This window comes from Bombyx mori, chromosome 13 (assembly GCF_030269925.1).
Source record: "Bombyx mori chromosome 13, ASM3026992v2".
NCBI classification, from domain to species: Eukaryota; Metazoa; Arthropoda; class Insecta; order Lepidoptera; family Bombycidae; genus Bombyx; species Bombyx mori.
This window is the reverse complement of record NC_085119.1, coordinates 17494122-17513711: the sequence shown is the minus strand read 5'-3', so window position 1 is coordinate 17513711 and position 19590 is coordinate 17494122. Positions and strand designations below refer to the sequence as shown.

Sequence of the window (19590 nt, the reverse complement as noted above, 5' to 3'; positions counted from 1 at the left end):
AAACACTACAGTTTTAGTGTCGACCCTCGATCGGAAATATTAAAATGATCTAATAAACGCAAGACTAAACCGTAAAACAAAATATAAACACAAATAATATATTAGTAGTTCATTATCGAATACTAACAAACAGCTCTAAGAATTTAATAATAAAATAGTTTTCTCTATTTCTCGATGACTACGTATTACCTCTCTTTGCTGAAGTTAGAATAAAAAACATACGCCATGAATATACAATCTCCTTCGTTTAAAGTCGTTAATAAATCATTGAACCACATTGACTTGTTGATAAATCTCAAATCACTCAATTTCCGAATATACGATCCTATGAAGTCACCTTCACATTTAGCCCCATGAATCAGTTTCGAAAACATTGAACCGAAATAACAATGATTTGTTTTACGTGCAGTATCGTTTGACGGCGTATTAATTGAGAACTACTTAATAGTTCTAATCAATGATCAAACGTGGAATATTACACAATTTAGTGTCGATAATTGAATGGGTTTCCGTTCTTCTTGTAGCTATTCATGTACATTTGAATAGACGCGTTGTTTCTAGAGCTGGAGCTTCGGGAGAAAAAACAGTGTCTTTCTACTCACGCTCATTTACGCTAATTCAAAATTAGACTACGTAATCATCCGTTGTTACCGCGAGTAATGAAAACATACATTAACGACGGTTGAAAAGATACAAATTTTCGACATTAGAAGCACATATATATCCAATCGCATCTACTCACTTATTCAAACAGAAATGGTTGTAAGTAGCTCTTCATATTTTAAAGGTCTATCTAAAGATGTTTCGCATTCAGAGAGCAAAGAAGAGCATAGAGCTTCGAATCATTAGACGAAGCAGTATCACGTCACAGTAAAGAGGATAGACGGACGAAATGACGAGGGTTTCGTTATCTGCTATTTAACGTAGATTAGCATACGCTTCGTCACTAACTTAGCAGTTGTTCAGCTGATGAAGGCGGGACGTTTAGCAGCTCCCATATATCCAACGAGATAATTTGAGTAAATGTCTTACATTAAAATTTGGTGAATTGTATCTCAGTCCATATATTTTAAAGATTTTTTTTTATTCGGTATTATCGGTCTACGACAAAATTATGAAACTAACGAAAAGTGTCTATTTCAATTGTGTTTGTTAAATTTAACGCAATTTATATTAATCAGGATTCCGTGTTCAAGACTGTTTCATTCAGCATTGATATTGCTAGCTCTCCCAACTAAATAAGTTAAGATCAAAAATGAAATTGAATATCCAAAGCAAAATAAACCTTAATTTGTAGGCAACACGTCGGCCATTACCCGGCTCAAGGCGGCGTTGGGCGGTTTCACTACATCCGACTGCAATTTACCATTGACGCAACCGTTAAGACTATTTACATAGTTAATTTGATAATACATTGTTAGCGGAGCAGAACCAAGTGCAAGATCTATGCAGTTTTGTTTGCTATATCTAACAATATAAATAAGTTTTTTTTAAAGTCCTCACCACGTCAAGATAATATATTAACATAAGATTTTTGTAGAAATGCGCCAACAATTATCAGACTATTATTTTATTTATTTTAATGTTATTTGTTGTTAATTTTGAAAAAATACATTTTATATCTTATAATTTGAGAATGATAAAAATGCACTAATGGAGTTAACAATATTATGAACCAAAATTATGCGTTCAAATCGAACGCATGACGGCAAGTAACAAAATACAAGGAGCTATTTTAAATAAATAATATAAATTGGCAAACCCAATCTCAAATAATTTATCGAGCCGCCATTTTGAAACAATAAACTAGTGGTCTGTTGTTGCTACGTTAACTGGCAGCGATGCAGGATTCGACTACGCTATCAAGAGTTTCTCGTTCTGTTTTTTTTGTGACTCGGATTTTATTTAATTAAGTCTTCCTGCAGGCTATGTTGACCTTGATGCTAAATTGTACTTCAATTATGTTGTGTTTTACCTACAGTTGATACAGAATAATATAGGAATGTGAACGAACATTGGACGCGTGCAATCTTTAAGCTGCAAGATTCGTCTTAGCGTCAAACGTACTCGTAAAACGGCGGACCATGGAATGGATATAAGAGTACATTTCTCAGATAATTTTATTTATTAAATTAACTATTATCAATTATATGGATAAAGATAAGTTCACCTAACTGCCGCCGAAGACAATATGCTACGAACACAGAAGTACTTAGAAGACTTACGCATTAAGAAACAATAATATGATACCCTAAAGTTCTCTACATAACCATGTTGTGTTTCAGGAAACTTTTCCCTTTCGCATCAAAATCTAGGTCAGACCAACAACGCTTCAGAATCATTTTGAGTACACAACTAATTTTAATAAAACCAGAAGAAAAGCCACTTTATGAAGTTCATTCCAATCAATTTGTTCAACAAACTTATTGTCATGCAGGCAGTAGTACTTTGCCTGACTTTTACAATTTTCACAATTTTGAATTTGAAATTTCTGCAAATTGTATTAATTTAGTTTAAAACGGCAAATATTTCCAAAAAAAACCCCTCCCCTATAGGCCAGGCTACACGACTCATCACGTTATGTAGGTATTACTAACACATTTGATTTGAAGAAATTCTGGTTGCTGGTTATTTTGCTTCGTGTCAGAAATAACGACATAGTATGCGGTCAGAAATATTAGTATCGAGATTGGCGTAATTCCTTAAAATCCTGAGATTCAGGTGACAAGTTGTAATCCGACATTTAGCAGATAACTAGACTAGGATTATAAAGTGTACATATTCACAGATTCTGGTGATGCTGGTCAACAGTGTCAATCTGTGGTGACGTTATTTCAATATGGTTTAAATTGGTTTGGTCAATTTTAGTCTAACGTAGGAGTAACACGTCCAACTGGATTCTTTATGACATACAATAGATTTTTTGCAAGGAAAAGCTTCATAGAGAACTATTAAACTGTATCTAAAAGAGAATTGAGTAGATATTGATTCACCGTATTAATCCATCACTTTAAATATCAAGTCGATAGAGTACACAGATTGCATAATTCATCTATGCCAGATGAGAAGCATGGAACGAGAGAGCCCGCCAGTGCTGTAATATTTGACGTATGGCGTATGGTATAAATACGGATAGTACCTACAGGGCTATTAAAATTTATCGCATGAACCAGAACGCATGATGGCGTTTTCGCAGAATTCGTTAGAAAGATCTCCTAATATTTGAGCTCTTAAATTTGTCAGCATCATATTAGCATTCATAGCAGTTGATTTGTACTGGGCAATCAAAATATTACCGCGGTTAGGTTTTTACAAGTTTGCTTATTATCTATGTCGTGTCGCATTCGTAATAAACGCTTCGAGTGCTGTGCTCGCTAATGTTAGCACTGTATATTTATCTTACATTAATCTTACAATAATTAATATGTAAAATAAATACGACTACTGTAGTTTAGTCGAGTATCAATCATGTGGAAAACGTTTTACGACCCTCGGTGTGATCTGGTTTAAAACTAATATTGCCACTACTGCTAGTCGTCGGTCTAGGGTGCCTTTATATGTATTGAACTTTCTCTACTCTTCCTTCTAATTGTCATCTCGAGTACTCGCACCTCGAGCAGGATATGTATCGCGCCCACACGGATCGGTAGCACCAATACTAAAATCTATTTGTTTCATTGAAATCGATTGATAAGTATATCAGATACGTTCAATCTACAGCGCGTAAACGCTTGTATCTAAATAAAGATTACACTGACATGAACTCCGTTCTGAGTACAAATTAACAAAGATCTTATGAGAATATAATTTTCTTAAAACGACATATAAATCTTAGTTTCAAATAATTACAAGTACATATTTACTTTCGCTATAAAAATAATTCTTCGTCTGACAGCCGACGATAACCCGAGCGCAGATTCAATAAATATTATTAGAAAAGAAAAATACGTTCGAGTTATTTATGTATGAAATAAAATTATTTTAGTGTCTTCTTGTTACGCTCGCCTCTTATAGGGATTACCTGTACGCGTTGTCGGCTTCCGATTTGACACACAATCACTGTCGAATAATTAAATACGAAGAGAGTTAGTGTGATAGTGAAACAACGAACGAATCATGGGAAATAAATATAAAATTGAAACTTTTACCGTGAAGTGAAAGTGTTGGTACATTACGAATTAAAAAAAAATCCGATTGTAAATGGGTTGGGAAATTATCAATAACCCGAAACAACTTCAACATAAGCGGATTTAAATTACATAATTAAAAGCATTTAGCGTTGTCTAGTCTAATTTTTTGTCAAACGGCGATGGAAGGCGAAGCCAGTCGGCCAGTGTGCCTTGCTGTCATCTGGGACCGTTGACCTTACGCTTCAGCTGATTTTAATAGTCCGTAGATGCAGTGACGTAGCGAAGGGGGCAGGGAGCCAAATGGTTTACAAAACAAAAAATAGCTGTATAATTTTTATTTTAACTGATTTTTGGAAAATATTACGTTATAAGGGTATTATGCCCCGGGCGCTAGTTAAGATCGCTACGTCACTGCGCGTAGATGCATAAGGTTTCATGATACTATGACAAGAGGTTGTATTTATTAACTCCATGGACAAGTTCCGGAATAATTCCCGTTAGCCAAATAGATATAAGAATGCGGTAGTAGCACGCCCTGGCCCTCACTACTTTCCATTCACCGCAATTCACAAATCTTCTTTGAAGTAAGCCATTAGGATTTTCACGCGATGTTCCGAACAGATGAAGGTGCTCAGACGTAAACAGCGAACGTTAAATCCAGTCGCGTGTAACGTGAGTCACGCGCTTTTTTTGTGCATACCTCATCGAACGTTCAAGTACTTTATAAATATGAAATCTGTTCAATGCTAGCTAGTATTGATTCATGGATCTTACAAGGGAATAGGCTATTAAGAGATTGATTGAAAGATACTATTACAATTCCAGGCTACTCGAGAAACCACTACATAGACATAAATTAAATCATTTTGGGCCACTAATTGTTGTGACGACAGCCATTATAGAGTAGAAGTTTTTTTTTTTATGTTTGAGGGATTACTGTTGGTCCGGAGGCCTTTCCAGTCTCACCAGGATAGATGGGCGACCACGGGCTCAGTCAGGAGAGAGGTAGAAAATATCTGACATTGACAGATGCCTGAATCTCTCTAACGACATTTTCAAGATAAGTTTCCATATATACAAGTTCCGAACAATTACATTTGGACTCAGTAAACTGTCGGCGAGCTCGCATATAGCTCTACAAGCCACGGTCCGGGAGAGACAGCAGCCGCCGCCTGCCCTATCATCAGACATCTGCAGTTATCTTTACGTTTGTGGCGAGATGAAGGGCGCGGCTTGTTATCAGATAATTCACATGTTATTGTTTGAGACACATCGCACGATAAGATTGCGAGATTGCGATTGCTCCAATTTATTGTAATTCTATAGTTCATTTGCAGCTGATCAAGGAAAGGCGTAAAAGACAGCGAAATGTGTTTTTACTGGTGTAGGATCTCTTGTGAGTCCGCACGGGTAGGTACCACTACCCTGCCTATTTCTGCCGTGAAGCAGTAATGTGTTTCGGTTTGAAGGGTGGGGTAGCCGTTGTAACTATACTGAGACCTTAGAACTCATCTCTTAAGGTGGGTGGCGGCATTTACGTTGTAGATGTCTATGGGCTTCAGTAACCACTTAACATCAGGTGGGTTGTGAGCTCGTCCACCCATCCAAACAATAAATAAAAAAAACACCTGAGTAATAAAAAAAAGACAGAAGAGGATTGTTATTTGATGCGAGGGGTACGATGACATGATGTACAGGATAGTTCCCGAGACTGAATGGGGTTGATGGCGCTGCTGATTCCTGACACTACTGTATCACACACAAGCAAATTGTGCTCGATACAGTAAGCATACTACCTATTAATTTACACATCACACAGATCTCACACAAGGCATTATCAAAATCCAGACGTTTCAGCTCTTTTAATAAAGTATTCAGGACTTGGATTATCATGCCTCAAGGTATAACCATTCACAGAGGGTCATTGGCCCCTCACCCGATTAGGTTAATCTGTTAATCTGAATTTATAATTTCTGCAACCGAAATGCAGGTATTGATTCAAACGTCCCTAACGAGTACTGTTTGAAGATAGCAACGGATTGTGTAGGAAAGAAGTCGGTCGGCAAAAGTGTCAAGGTGAGGGCTCGCAACTCGCTGGTCGACCACGCATTTACTGTTATTTATTTACTACATTGCAGGCAGACATCGTGCTGGAATCTTAAGAATTCCCTAACGAGATTTATTTTAGTATTTTTAATGTTAATTGAGGCGTGTTATTATTAAAATATATGTGTAAATCATCCAGCTGCTTATCGTTGGGTCTTATTGAAGTTTTTGATTTAATTATCGTGTTTTATTCAACGAAAAGTGAAGTAATAGTTCCGGTGATTAGTTTTGAACAACTTTAAAATACTGTTCCTTTAAGACACTGTGTTCGGAATGAATACAAAGCAATCTGCGCTATCTATTCTACGAATCACGTTTTGTTTGTTCAAAAGCATGTCAAAAATGTATTTTGAGTTGAAGAAATGCGTCGAATTTTTATCCAGCTACGTAAATCTAAAAGAAGCAGGTATATTATTTGAACAGTGAGTGTTCGCGTGCAGCTTGTACAAACCCATAAAGCCTCGCATGATGTGGAGCTGTGATTAGAACAAATAGACAACATAATATGAATGACGCTTTAAAATATAACGGTAGGTAGCAGCTTGGTTTCTGTCCCTGGCTTTGCTGAAGTCCACGGGCGACGGTAACTACTCACCATCAGGTGGTCCGTATGCTCGTCTGCCTACAATGGCAATAAAAAAATGGATTCTTACATTCGATTAACCAGTATAATATTGTTTATAGCAGATGAAATCATGGCTTCGCAGCTGGAACTGACGAGGCAAACGCGTTCCCATTATGCGGCCATGGGCTTTATTATAATTTTGATTTTTATAAAAAGGTTTTGTTTGTTCTTAAGGACGCCACAAATAACGAACGACCGTTAATTAGGCATTAGTTACATTATAACTAATACAAACTGCGCAACGAAGTCGTGAAGAAGGCAGAGAGCACAACTGATGAAGTGCGTCGCACAAAATAAAATACGTCATGATGCCTCTGAGGAATGAATACTCAGAAGAGGAAAATACATGAATCACAACACGATGTTACGACGCTCGTAAAAATGAAGAACTATACGAGTAGTACCTACCGTTGTAGAGCCTGTTCAGAATGGACTCATGTTGCTTGGATCGATTTCGGATAATCCTTACGATTACATTTACAAATTTTTATTTAAGTTCCGAGAATACTTGTTAATAGTATTTACAGAACCTGTATTTGTGTTACATATCACGTTACATTTACTATTCGCACACGGATCGCATTCTCTCGGCGGCCGGAGACTGTGAGATCTTGTTGTAGAGACGTTCCCCCTCTCACAACAACGTACCTATACTTGATACGGGCGGTAAAGCAAGAGAAACTGACATTGGTAACAACTACTCTTAATAATTAAGGTTCGTTTTTAAAATGTTCACTATCAATTGCTGATAAAAAAGGTAATCCAAATGATTGTCTAAACATTGTCTAAATATTGTCTAAATAGCTAACGTTTAAAAATAAAAGATTAACAAATGAATTGCATTTTTTTAAACTTTTGTCTTACTTTCTGAATACACACACATACAGCCATAGAGTTAACATATTATATTAGTATTGTAGGCACTTATTAACTCCATGCATACAGCTTCGATTCCCCAATTCCTTTGTATACTTATCATAAACCCGACCGTGCTCAACTCAAAAGAAGGACATATTATACAAAATTTCATTAAACATTGAAAGATTCAAGTTCGCAGCGTAGATGAAAACGATGTTCTAAATCTATTTCAAACAATATTTAACTACAAAAATCATATTGTGTTGTTATTTCAATATTGGTTACATGTTTTTACAATTGTAGTGTTCCGATTCGTCATGAACAATTCTAATTTGTATTCGTCGATGTGCCATATTCAGTATTTACTATCACTAACGTCGTCGGATAAATATTTGTAAAGCATATGTGATGTAATAGAAAAATACCATCGACGGCAATACATAACAAAGCCTTCGGTTTCCATCGCTATGTATTTACAATCCATATTGTAAGCCTTTAAACACGTTAAAAGATATATTTCAATTGTTCGTGGTGCTCGAACGAAAGAATTTTAATTTAATCAACCGGATTACGATTTGGTGATGACCCCGTCGAGAGTGCTCGTGGCTCCTACACCACCCTAAGGAGGGCCACCGCTGATGAAAGACGGTAGTTTAAGAGATCTATTAAAAGACTCTCCTGTCTTTGTTTCCGGAGCGTCCGGGTCCCATGACAGGACCGGGAGACGTCCGCGACGAACAGCGTCTGTAACCAAACGCGCAGCTAGACGCGACCGATGCGGTGACCAACAAAGTCGCTGAAAAAAACAACTCATCGTCGCCGTCATGATCGTCATGATCGAAATGCAAAAAACAATTCCTCCTCTGCACTTGTCAGACCTGACTGAAGTCGTCAGAGCAAGGTCTGAACATTTCTGAACATTTCAATGTTCAGTTTGTATTTGTTGAATTTATTAGAAAACCAAAGATCTAGCGCAAAGGCATAAATTATCTTCCATTGGGATGAGAGAAATGTATAAAAAGTGAGAGTACTTAGTAAATATTTCACTTATATAATTGTATGTTCAATTATTATCTCGGGTTTGTAACCTTATTTTGTATGTTATATTGTAAAATTGTTTATGTACATTTTAAAGAGTACAAAACAAAAAAAAAACAATAGAAAAGCAAAAAAGGAGGTGCTAATATGTTACGAGGGTCCTTCTCAGGACTGCTTTGATATGTTGCAACTACATAAGTACGTAATAATAACTTAGACGCCGCGGCGCCGCCTAATTAAGGTGTATGTATGGTGCTTACTGCAACACACATCTTTCCTGAACTGTAACACGTTGCAAATGAATAAGATATAGGGTTAGATTCTGAATATAATATTCCCGAAACACTCAGTATACGCTAACGTGAACATAATATTCTACGTCATTAACCAAACAACAAAATGATATCTAAGGCCTTGTTCAGTCCGTTAAACATAATGTAATAATGTATCTGACATTTGCTTATGTCGGTTGTCAGATCTGTTACCGAATACTACACATCCAGTTGACTGTGATGTTATAAAACGTATAAGAAAACTCTTTAGTGGTAACATTAAAGATTAAATATGAGAACGATGAAGGCGCAGAAGTGAAAAGTTTATATTTCTCTTGTAAAAATATGCACAGCGTGTATGATGTTGCCCCTTTTGAATCAAGTTTTTATTCTTATTCTCCACCATTGAAATACCCATTGAAGTTTCCTTTCAATTTACGTAAACAAACATATATTATTTAGGTTACTTATGTCTGAAGATTAATAGGTAAATATTATTGAATTAACAATAAATTAAAAAGCAATTATGATAAAACTAACGAGCGGTCGTTGAAAATGGTGTGTGTCGTCGTTATTTTGTTCGGCAAAGGATGTTTATGGAAAATGTTATAGGTATGTTACTTTTCTCAAGAAGTAACAATAAACATGAATAAAAAATTAGTACAACCTTCTGAAAGTCATTAAATACGCGTATTGTGCCATCTCAATACGCGTATTGTAAGATATAATAAGTATTAATAGACAATAACAAAGCAAATACTGAGAGTCGCGAGCACAAACATAATAATTATGTAAAACATTAACGGTCGACGCACGAAATCATTGCTGAATGGGTACTTTGCAGCAGAAGTACTGTTTGTAAACAAAACCGTACCTTTCCCATTCAGCTGAGTCCTCAATCTGGTGATCTCCCGGGAACGACTGCGGCTCCGGCGGTGTGCGGATATCCGCCTCGGGGACCGCGCCATCTCTCCTGCGTTTCCGCACGACACTTTCACATTCTCTAAACAAATCCACTACACATCAACACCAGTCTGTAAACCGTTCGTAATTATTAATATAATTGTCGACGTTTACGTCTGAAGGCACGAGCGTCACGTTTAAGGCACGGAGTGGTACTGTGGTGGTGGGACGGTGAGCGCGGCGGCTCGGCGGCTCGGCGCTCCACACCTGAACTTACATCATTGATAGCGGTGATAATAGATTAGCATCGGGATCTCGCGATAACAGATTAATGCTTATTATTGATTGTTTTATTGCGGATTATGTCATATTGTTATAAACCGGATTAGTTAATTATAAAGTGAGGCACTCCTGAAGTTTCAACGTTGAATAATGATCAGTCTGTCATGGAAAATCAAATACTAATATTTATAAGATGCTCGCTTCCCGGAGTCGATGTTTTTACTCAAGGCCAAGGTGTCTAAATTTAAACTCGATGTTCATGGTGAAATAAATCATAGCGAGCATCTGATTTTTAATTTAGAGAACTTTATTTAATCAATACTATGTACAATAGACATGGGTTCACATGCTCGTGGGCAAAATAATATTTATTTATTTATTTACTAGCAACCCAATACACATTACAAGCTAAACAGATACAGAATAAAGAACAACAAGTAAAAAAAGTCTGACTTGTAATATAAGCCATGTGCGCACGACTAAACAAGACAAGAAAACAAGAAATATGCTGAGTGTGTACAATAAATTCCTTACTACTATAGAACAAAACGACACGATAACGAAAACTAATCTAACTTGGAATGTAGGGAAATAATTTTACTCACAACTAGCGACCCGCCCTCGCTTCGCTTCGGAAACATTAAAACACACATGAAACCAAAAAAATAAAAATAAAAAAAGTAGCCTATGTTCATCAGGGACAATGTCGGCTTCTAATGGAAAAATAATTTTTCAAATCGGTCCAGTAGTTTCGGAGCCTATTCGAAACAAACAAATCTTTCCTCTTTATAATATTAAGTATAGATAAACATTAGACAATTACGCTATCTACTTAATCTACCATTAAGGCGGAGAATGCCCAATATGTGATATCATACGAGAAGTCGTAGGTTCAAAATGGTGAATAGTGAATCTGAAAGTTGAAGAATCCGTGAGCGAATTGAGCACGACGCCCGACGCCAGACTTTCATCTAGTGATGCAACTACGGTGGTGTACAAATCCTAAGTAGCGATTACTCTCAGTAAGTACTGTGTTCATGTTGAATGTGTTCTCGTCCAAAATCCCTCAGTGCCTTAAGACAAAGGTGTACGACCAGATGTGGTGCTTCACAAAAGAAAAGGAAAGGAAGTTTACTGTCGCGCAGCGAGCTATAGGGAGGGCTTTGCTATGCTATGCTCGGTATTGCTCTACGTGACCGAATCATAAATGTAGAGATCCGTAGAAGAATCAAAGTTGCTGATATAGTCCGTTGGATTAGCAAGCTGAAGTGGCAGTGGGCAGGCAACATAGCGCGAAGATCGATGGGGGCGTGTTCACAATTAACTTACAGTAAGTTCAGTAAGACAATGATGGTATTTCATACAATCCGTAAGTATTTGCGTTTTTCATGATGTTATTCGGTATTTTTTACAACAGTCCCTTAAATTTTTCTACATTAACAGGTCCAAGCTATGATTTATTTCTTTAATAGTATGTGACGGAAACCCACGTACGAGACGAAAACGAAAGCAAGCAGAAGCCGATCATTAGGTGATTTTCCAAAGGGATACTGCTTCCTCGCAGAACTCAGTCTCGGATCCCGGATCCTCGGATCAGAGTACGATCACTAATCAAACTACACGAGGTAAAGTAAATTTCATATTATATGAAGTTCTCATATATAATATTGACACTTTTCCTTAATGGATGGTACACGTAGCTAAATTGCCTGATATCATTTCCTGAGTCAATCACTGATGAATCAAGGTATAAAGATTACATTCTTAAGATCTAGTATTGTTAAACTTGTGTAGTGTGTGTGTACTTATATGTAAAAATAGTTCATTTTCAGTTAAGACTGCCTACTATTACAAACATGTAACAGTACGCGGGATCATGGCTAACTCTGCTTCCCATTTAATACAATAACACGTAGTCTGCAGCAGCAGTTAGCTATCATTAAACACGATCAATCTTCAAACGACATTTTGAAGATAAGCTTACACAAAAGTTCCGAACAAAAAATATTCGAACCGTCGGTCTAGCGAGCAATTTCACCCGCTCGGTGGAAGATCTTCCCCTTGTCTTTAACCCCCAAACTATACGTGCACGGCGTATGTACTTCTATTCGGAACCTTTGGCTCTAAGACAAGATTTTCATAATGTCTGCGTGTTGTGCTAAAGCGAGTGTTCGGAGGAATTGTTGAGATTATTTCATCTCCCATTTCCACTGCATTACCAAATATACGAGCATAGTTTCTCCCAACTTCTGAAAACGCTATTCATACAGAATGCATTTTCCATCCGGTTTTGGAATGAGCTCCACTCCGCGGTGTTCCCTTTTGCGCTATTGATACGCTTTAGCTAAAATGGTTAGACTAGCTCACGTCTTCGTCGACATTATGTGGTTAGCGGAGTGAATACGACAATGCCACTCTCACCTTAATATTCAAAGTTTGCATTCCTTCGAAGCAACGATGGCCAACATGAGTCGGGCTGCGAAGTGTCGTTTGATGCGCCATAGCTATCCTTGGACGAATTAGGAGCTATTATATGTATAATATTTATTTGACACTCTATTCACAGTTAAGAATGTAATAACAACATTGTGAGCAACTTTTTTGTTGATTAGTCTGTCGGTGTCAACATTACTCATCATTAACATGTCATTATTTTAGACTTCAAGTGAAGAGCGGCGAGCTTTTAGATCTGTATTATTATGTCTAATGAACAGATAATTACCTGTAGCAGATATACTAACATTTTTGCTGTCGAGTAAGTTCTTTAATGAAATGAATCTTTTAAGTCAAGAGGATGAAAAGAAAATTAATATGATGGTCGGGGTGGATTCATTTGTATTTTTACCAAGTTGTCAAATAAGTATTTCATGTTACATCTAGTTTACTATACTATATATGTGCTAATATTGATTTTTTTGCAAAAACTGTAACTGGTAAATTGGTCTACGAAAGTTTATTAATGGCCGTGACCCAAACAACATACTGTTGGAGAGAACCAGTTCACTGCCGAGCTAGTGTCGGGGAGAGAGACATGCTAAACAACAGGTAATTGCCGCCAATTTTTAGGCATGAAATAAATATTTTGGGATAATCGAATAAGACATACGAAATAAGTACACCGCGCTGGGTTTGCGGGAATCAACACCTGATATTAATTAGTTAGGATAGACAATAAAACACCATTTACAGAACAAGAATAAATAATAATTTATTATTTGTAAATTCTAATTTTATTTCTTATATCATAAGAGGACGAAGACAAGACGATATTTTTAACATCAAAACAAACAGGTTTCCCTTTTTACAAACTGTGTGTATTGAAATCGATGCAGAAAATCATGAAGCGGCTGCGAGTCCTAGCACGGCAATACTGAACAAACCCGTATGTGTGTGTAGTTCAAGCGCTGTATAAGTGAACCTTTCAGAAGTATTCCTCTCATTCCTACAGATGTAAGAGTATTGGTATCTAAAGGTTAACATTTCAGTTTTATCGATTTTCATAGCACAACGGTCGAAAAGTTTTCATTTAACAAATATCATGTTTGCATTATACGCTGTTAATCCATTATCATCGTAACAGAGTTACGGTGAGGCGCGCAAGGCAGGGTCTGGACGGAACGCGGTGTGCATCCGGCGGCTACCTTTGTGTTACATTGCGGTCTAATCAAAGATTACGGAAACGACAATGTATGCGTAGTAAATTCATATTATTCAGTTCACGTTAGAGTATTGATACTTAATACTTAAAACATTGGACGAAATTACTAAATGTTTAAAGGAGCGTTAAACGGGACCGAATATAATTTTGTCCTTAAGTTACAGAAGTCAAATAGTTCTGTCAGTCACCGGTACAACTTCACCATATTTTATATATCATTTGTCTTTTAGTTTCGCAATGAACTTGAATAAAATGTTCACGTTACTGTTGGTATTAATATTTTTATTTTTAAAACAAGCAGGCGAGTAAGAGGCGTATATTTAGTATTCGTTCTCGCACTCGACATCATCACTCGGCGAAAGTTACTATCGCTGACAATGTAATGATCAAGTAAGCTATAATTTATTCTGTTAGAAGCAATTCACATCTCTACGGACAGTACGATTTGGAAATAACTATAATATTCAATCTAGTTTAGTATCTCTTTTAGTCCTTGACTGCTTGAAAACTGCTTTTTTTTCCTACTTAAGCTGATAGCCTTGAGAGGCTATTTCAGTGTAACTTTAACTAGTAGGTGAGCTCACAGGGCTCAAATCGGAGTGATGCTAACACTGACCCTAGCAAGAGCCGTGCTTCGCAGAATCTACCACCGGATCGGAAACGCGACCCACTGAGAAGATCCGGCGAGAATCTCAGTGGGCTGTGTCTATGGGAGCAAGCGAAAACTGCAGTATTGAAACGAAATAGTGATTTTGATTTCGGCTTCGTTTATTTCTATTGTTGTAATTTCGTCTTGCCTTCGTCCTTCGATGGCTGTAAATATTTAACAATAATATTCTGTTCGAAATACACATACATTCAGATAAAGTAACATTGATTTCTACGCAAGTTCACCGTAATTGTACGAATATATATATATTTTTTAAATAAAGTAAAAACAAAACGTGAATAACGTGAAAACGAAAACATATTGCAAAATTTGTTTTATCGCAATCTTTCAAAAAGGTATACAAAAGAATCAAAGTCATATACAATAACTTTTACTACATAAACAGTTTAAAATATATATTTATTTACTTACATGTAGTTTATTAGATTAATCACAAGTCGTCTAAAATTCAAACGAACGTTAATTTGTAAATATTCTGAAATAAAATGTTATATCACAATTTATTTTAGTTCACTTAAATCATTATTATGTTGTTAGTTAAATTGTTTTTTGTTAGTTCTTGTCGCCAATGAACACCAATTTGCTTTTTAGTGATTTTTGAGATCTAAAACTTTACTCTCGGCATTAATCCTAACAAATAATACGAATAATCATTATATATACAAAATATTCTTCAACTAATATCTATAAAAATGTTAATTTTAATTGAAATATGTCAACAAATCAACAATAATTATTTTAACAATGAAAAATAAGTTAACAACGGGCGACCATACGTCTAAAGTGTTCTCTTCAAAAATGATGATGCAGTCTGTCGTGACGTCACATTCCACAAATGACATGTTTGTCGAAGTATATGTGTATTTGTAGTTTTTAGGTACATTAACCTTCATGTGACTCAAAATGTATACACTTCCATTATATTTCTTGTTTTTCTTTAAATATACCGAATTTGATTATGTTAAAAATATATTGCAAGTAAGAATAAAGAATAATGAACAATTTCAAAGATTTCCGTCAATGCACAACTCATTGCAGGACTGCGTTGTCTCGTGTATGTAAGTACCAATAACGGAACAACCCGCGACCTCTAACGAGATATAATAATAATTAATTATCTAATAAAACATAGTATTGTCTTCGGATTGCGGGAGTCGTAGACATACTTAATAACACTCCTTTTACGATTTGATCTCGCTAAAATTTCATAATAGAACGAAAATAGTGTATGCGATATTAAAACCGTAAAGGTATAATAGTTCTAATTAAACTTACTTGTTAATGACGATATATTGTTTTGTAAAAGTGACGTTATGAGAACGTTCTGAATACTACGTTATCAGTGGTTGGTGCATCATAAATTCGATTCGATCTAAACAGTGCCGAGATTACGATAAAAATACAATTTGCATATTCGATACATAGAGTACATCGATCTAAAAGATTACCTATCTATAACTATTTTGGTTTTATGATTTTTTCTCATAAGTTTATTGTGTAAAAGCTTTTAAACATATTGGCCTAATAATAAAAAAAACATGAATTTTTTATTGCTATAAATAGATTTGACATATTTGTAAAGTTTTTACATTTCTATCTAACTGAGACGTGGTTAAGGATCAAAGCTCCGCTAAGTTTCCAGCAGTCTAGCCTAGTGTAAATATAGTACAAAATTTATATCACTTTGGTTTCCGTGTGTATACTATGGGCACACGGTTGATAGAAACATCGTATTGTGTGCAGTCGGGGCTAACCATCAATTGGTAAATTCGACAACTGCAAGCGCACTAGAGTCCTTCTTTGTTCACGACTTTCAAGTAAAACTGAAAGTATTCTGGTTTGTGCCTTTAGGCTTTTCAGTAGAAACGATACTGGAATCTCGAGCAAAACTGCGTCTGGCGCTGGTATACTTGGACATGAGGACTTACCCATGGACATTTGCCTTTTGCCGCTTTTTATGTAGATATAAACTAGTTAACTAAAAAAAATCATAAAACCAACAAAGTGACTATGTACCATATCTTGGTCACCGATTTATTTTAACTACGAAGCGACATCACAGATAGCACGTACTCTCGTATGTTTAATAATATTATATATAAACTGGCGCGCTAATATGTTACTGCTGACTACCGCACGCAAGGAGCCTGCAGCATGTATATATATCCCTTCAACTGCTCATAATGTCTTTGGTAAAAGTGACTTCAATTGGGTGGTAGTCTAGACATCAGGGCGCAAACTCCGCCGTCGGATGTTCACATCGAGGCGGAAGGTGGCTTTGAGTGGACTAATAAATCCTCGTCCCCAGGGGCACGAAAGATTGCGACACTCACACAATAGACGACAGCGATGAGTGTTGTTTTAGCGAGTACTCACTCTTTATGGACTGTCCCAGTGGACATTGTATTAAGTTTTTTATGCCTTCCACAAAAATAAACTTTGGCATGATTACAGTGGTCACGATTTCCAGATATTTTTATTCGAGAAAATCTTTGTGTGTGAATTAACCTTTAGACGGATTTTAGCAAAGTGGTAGTTGTGTGACAAGTCGGACGTGATGTTTGACAAGCTTCGTTTCATACAACTTGATTTACATATTTGGTATTTGAGAGGACTTTTTCTTCTCTCATATGTGTATATTTTCATAACACGAGAAATGTTATAGAACAAGGTTCAATGTTGGACTGTTTCACGCGCATCGTATCCAATGTTAAGAGACTGCGTAACAGATTATTCAATTTTTGAAATATTGATACGTAGCCCACTTTCTTTTGTTGTTACTCTATTAAGTGAGTTCTAATCTGTTTTTTTTTCTTCTTATTTCTTTTTTTATAAGTGCCTGTTCTTCCGAAGCACTGAATTTCTTGTTCGGACAACGATTTGTGTCACATCACGTTATGAGCTTCGACTAAATCTGATTCACAATAAACCTTACTACACATACATATAATATGGTTTTATATAGGGTTCTTATCAATTTAAAGCCAGTCCGAAAACGAAGTGGTTGCGAAAGACTGTATTTTCCAAGTTTTTTTCACTGTATACAATGTTATACAAATAGCAACACAGAAGCGCGGCGATTTCTGCTTCGCCAAATATGATCCGCCTAATTTATGCCATTTTTATACTAGAATCAACATATTCATTTTCCTCTCAGTTTATGGTTACGTTAAAAATCTTTCCTCGCATTTCGTCTTCGTCATCGACAACCTTTGAACTTGTTTAATGGAACAAATTCTCCACTTTATTTTTCATATTAAATATGAATTCGCAAAAAAAATTACAAGTGTCTGTTTATAAGCTTATACAATAAATACGGCAACATTTAAAACTTATGTAAAACAAAAAATAACGCTAACAGATCTGTACAAAAACGATTTATTCATAAAATAATATCTTTCTTTCGGCATTTTACTTAGCAACCTATATTAAGATTGAATAATTTTACTATACTTACACATTATTATACACGTGTTATTATTTTATTGAATCGGAAATTCGATTTTACATTCGACGCACGCATATGGGACGAGATCTCCGCATGGGAACACGTCCACGTTTAGTGTTTCCTACCCATCCGTAAAGGTGTCTTAAATATAACGCGCAACTAAACATGTGTTTCCCCATGGAAAGTACAAAACTTGTATATAATATGTAATAAATTACGTGAAATTAAAGTAGAATCCTTTAATATACTTACGTTAGATGATAGTGGAGTTATCGGCATCTAATCCGGATTTAGAAACAATTCTCAATTTCAATTTTCAATTTTCAATTTTCATGGTCGTCAAAAAAACACATTCACTGCATCAAATAAGGTTTACATACCACTCTCTGTGGGGACTAGTATCGGATCCAAGGAAAACGCTCCCGACCGATTCCGTTCCATTTAATGTATTCACATTATTAGCCTTTGGATTCGTGAACGTTTTCCTTGGAATCTGTAACTACTCCTATGCTTTTACTTTGAGATCATCTACTTTGATTTCAATTACGCATGTAATGTAGAGATAACAATTAACAGCAAAAAATAAGCATAATATTTTGGGTACAAACAAAGGATTGTTCCCTGTAATTGAACTGATCTAAAGAATTTGCCATTTGTAATATAATACCGTAGACATTACGTATGACAATACGTATTAACATTTTACATAAATAACGTGCATAAAACAAGTGTGTCATGACGTATAAATAAATAACAGGAACAAATGTAATTTGTACGCAAGTGTTAGTGTGGTGTTGCCCCTGGGCTGGCGGCGTTGGTCAGCTCAAGAGTGCTCCGGTCTCGGCTGCCTTGTGTCGTACACTCGGACCACGTCCGCCTGGGACACACTCCCGCCCTCCTCTTGCGAGAAAGCGAATCCATCTGCACAACCCGACAATTCAGTACATCGAAGTTAAACAGTCCACGAAAAACAAAAATCTAAATGTGCCAATCAAATTGAAAAGGGATGTTGACGCAAGCCGTGTGGCGGCTCGTGGCGTAGATAGGCTTTGAATTTTACTACTTTTAAAATGCTACTATTTTTTTTTTTTTTTTTTTTTATTGCTTAGATGGGTGAACGAGCTCACAGCCCACCTGGTGTTAAGTGGTTACTGGAGCCCATAGACAACTACAACGTAAATGCGCCACCCACCTTGAGATATAAGTTCTAAGGTCTCAGTATAGTTACAACGGCTACCCCACCCTTCAAACCGAAACGCATTACTGCTTCACGGCAGAAATAGGCAGGGCGGTGGTACCTACCCGTGCGGACTCACAATAGGTCCTACCACCAGTGAAAACTACTAATACTAATGCTAATTTAAAAATAAACTGTTGCCATTAAATGTTATATTTGTGTTCATTAAATATATGTATTTAGGGGTTAAAGTATGAAATTGCCGATTTGTACTGAAAAATTGAAATTAGTTTTTTTTTTCCATTTAATATATTTATTTAATCAAAATATCTACCATTATTATCTATACATTGCTGCCATATAATAGGAAGGTCATTTATGCTTTTGCGATAGAACTCTGGTGATCTAGATTGTACAAACTGT

The 19590-nt window shown here is 36.2% G+C and overlaps 2 protein-coding genes across 3 annotated transcripts in view; both read right to left on the bottom strand.

Annotated features, from left to right (window-relative positions):
• Positions 1-10329, bottom strand: part of LOC101746851 (phosphatidylcholine:ceramide cholinephosphotransferase 2) — a 110545-nt gene extending 100216 nt beyond the window's left edge. Inside the window, exon 1 of the mRNA XM_012691756.4 lies at positions 9904-10329. Within this exon, the coding sequence (XP_012547210.1) occupies positions 9904-9997 (94 nt within the window). The 5' untranslated portion in view covers positions 9998-10329. The remainder of the gene's footprint in view (positions 1-9903) is intronic.
• Positions 10330-13396: 3067 nt separating this feature from the next.
• LOC101746988 (probable phospholipid-transporting ATPase IA) overlaps positions 13397-19590 on the bottom strand; it is a 77976-nt gene continuing 71782 nt past the window's right edge. For both annotated transcript variants that reach the window (XM_012691761.4, XM_062671924.1), the window contains one exon: positions 13397-18911. In XM_012691761.4, coding sequence (XP_012547215.1) covers positions 18814-18911 — 98 coding nt within the window. In that variant the 3' untranslated portion in view covers positions 13397-18813. The remainder of the gene's footprint in view (positions 18912-19590) is intronic.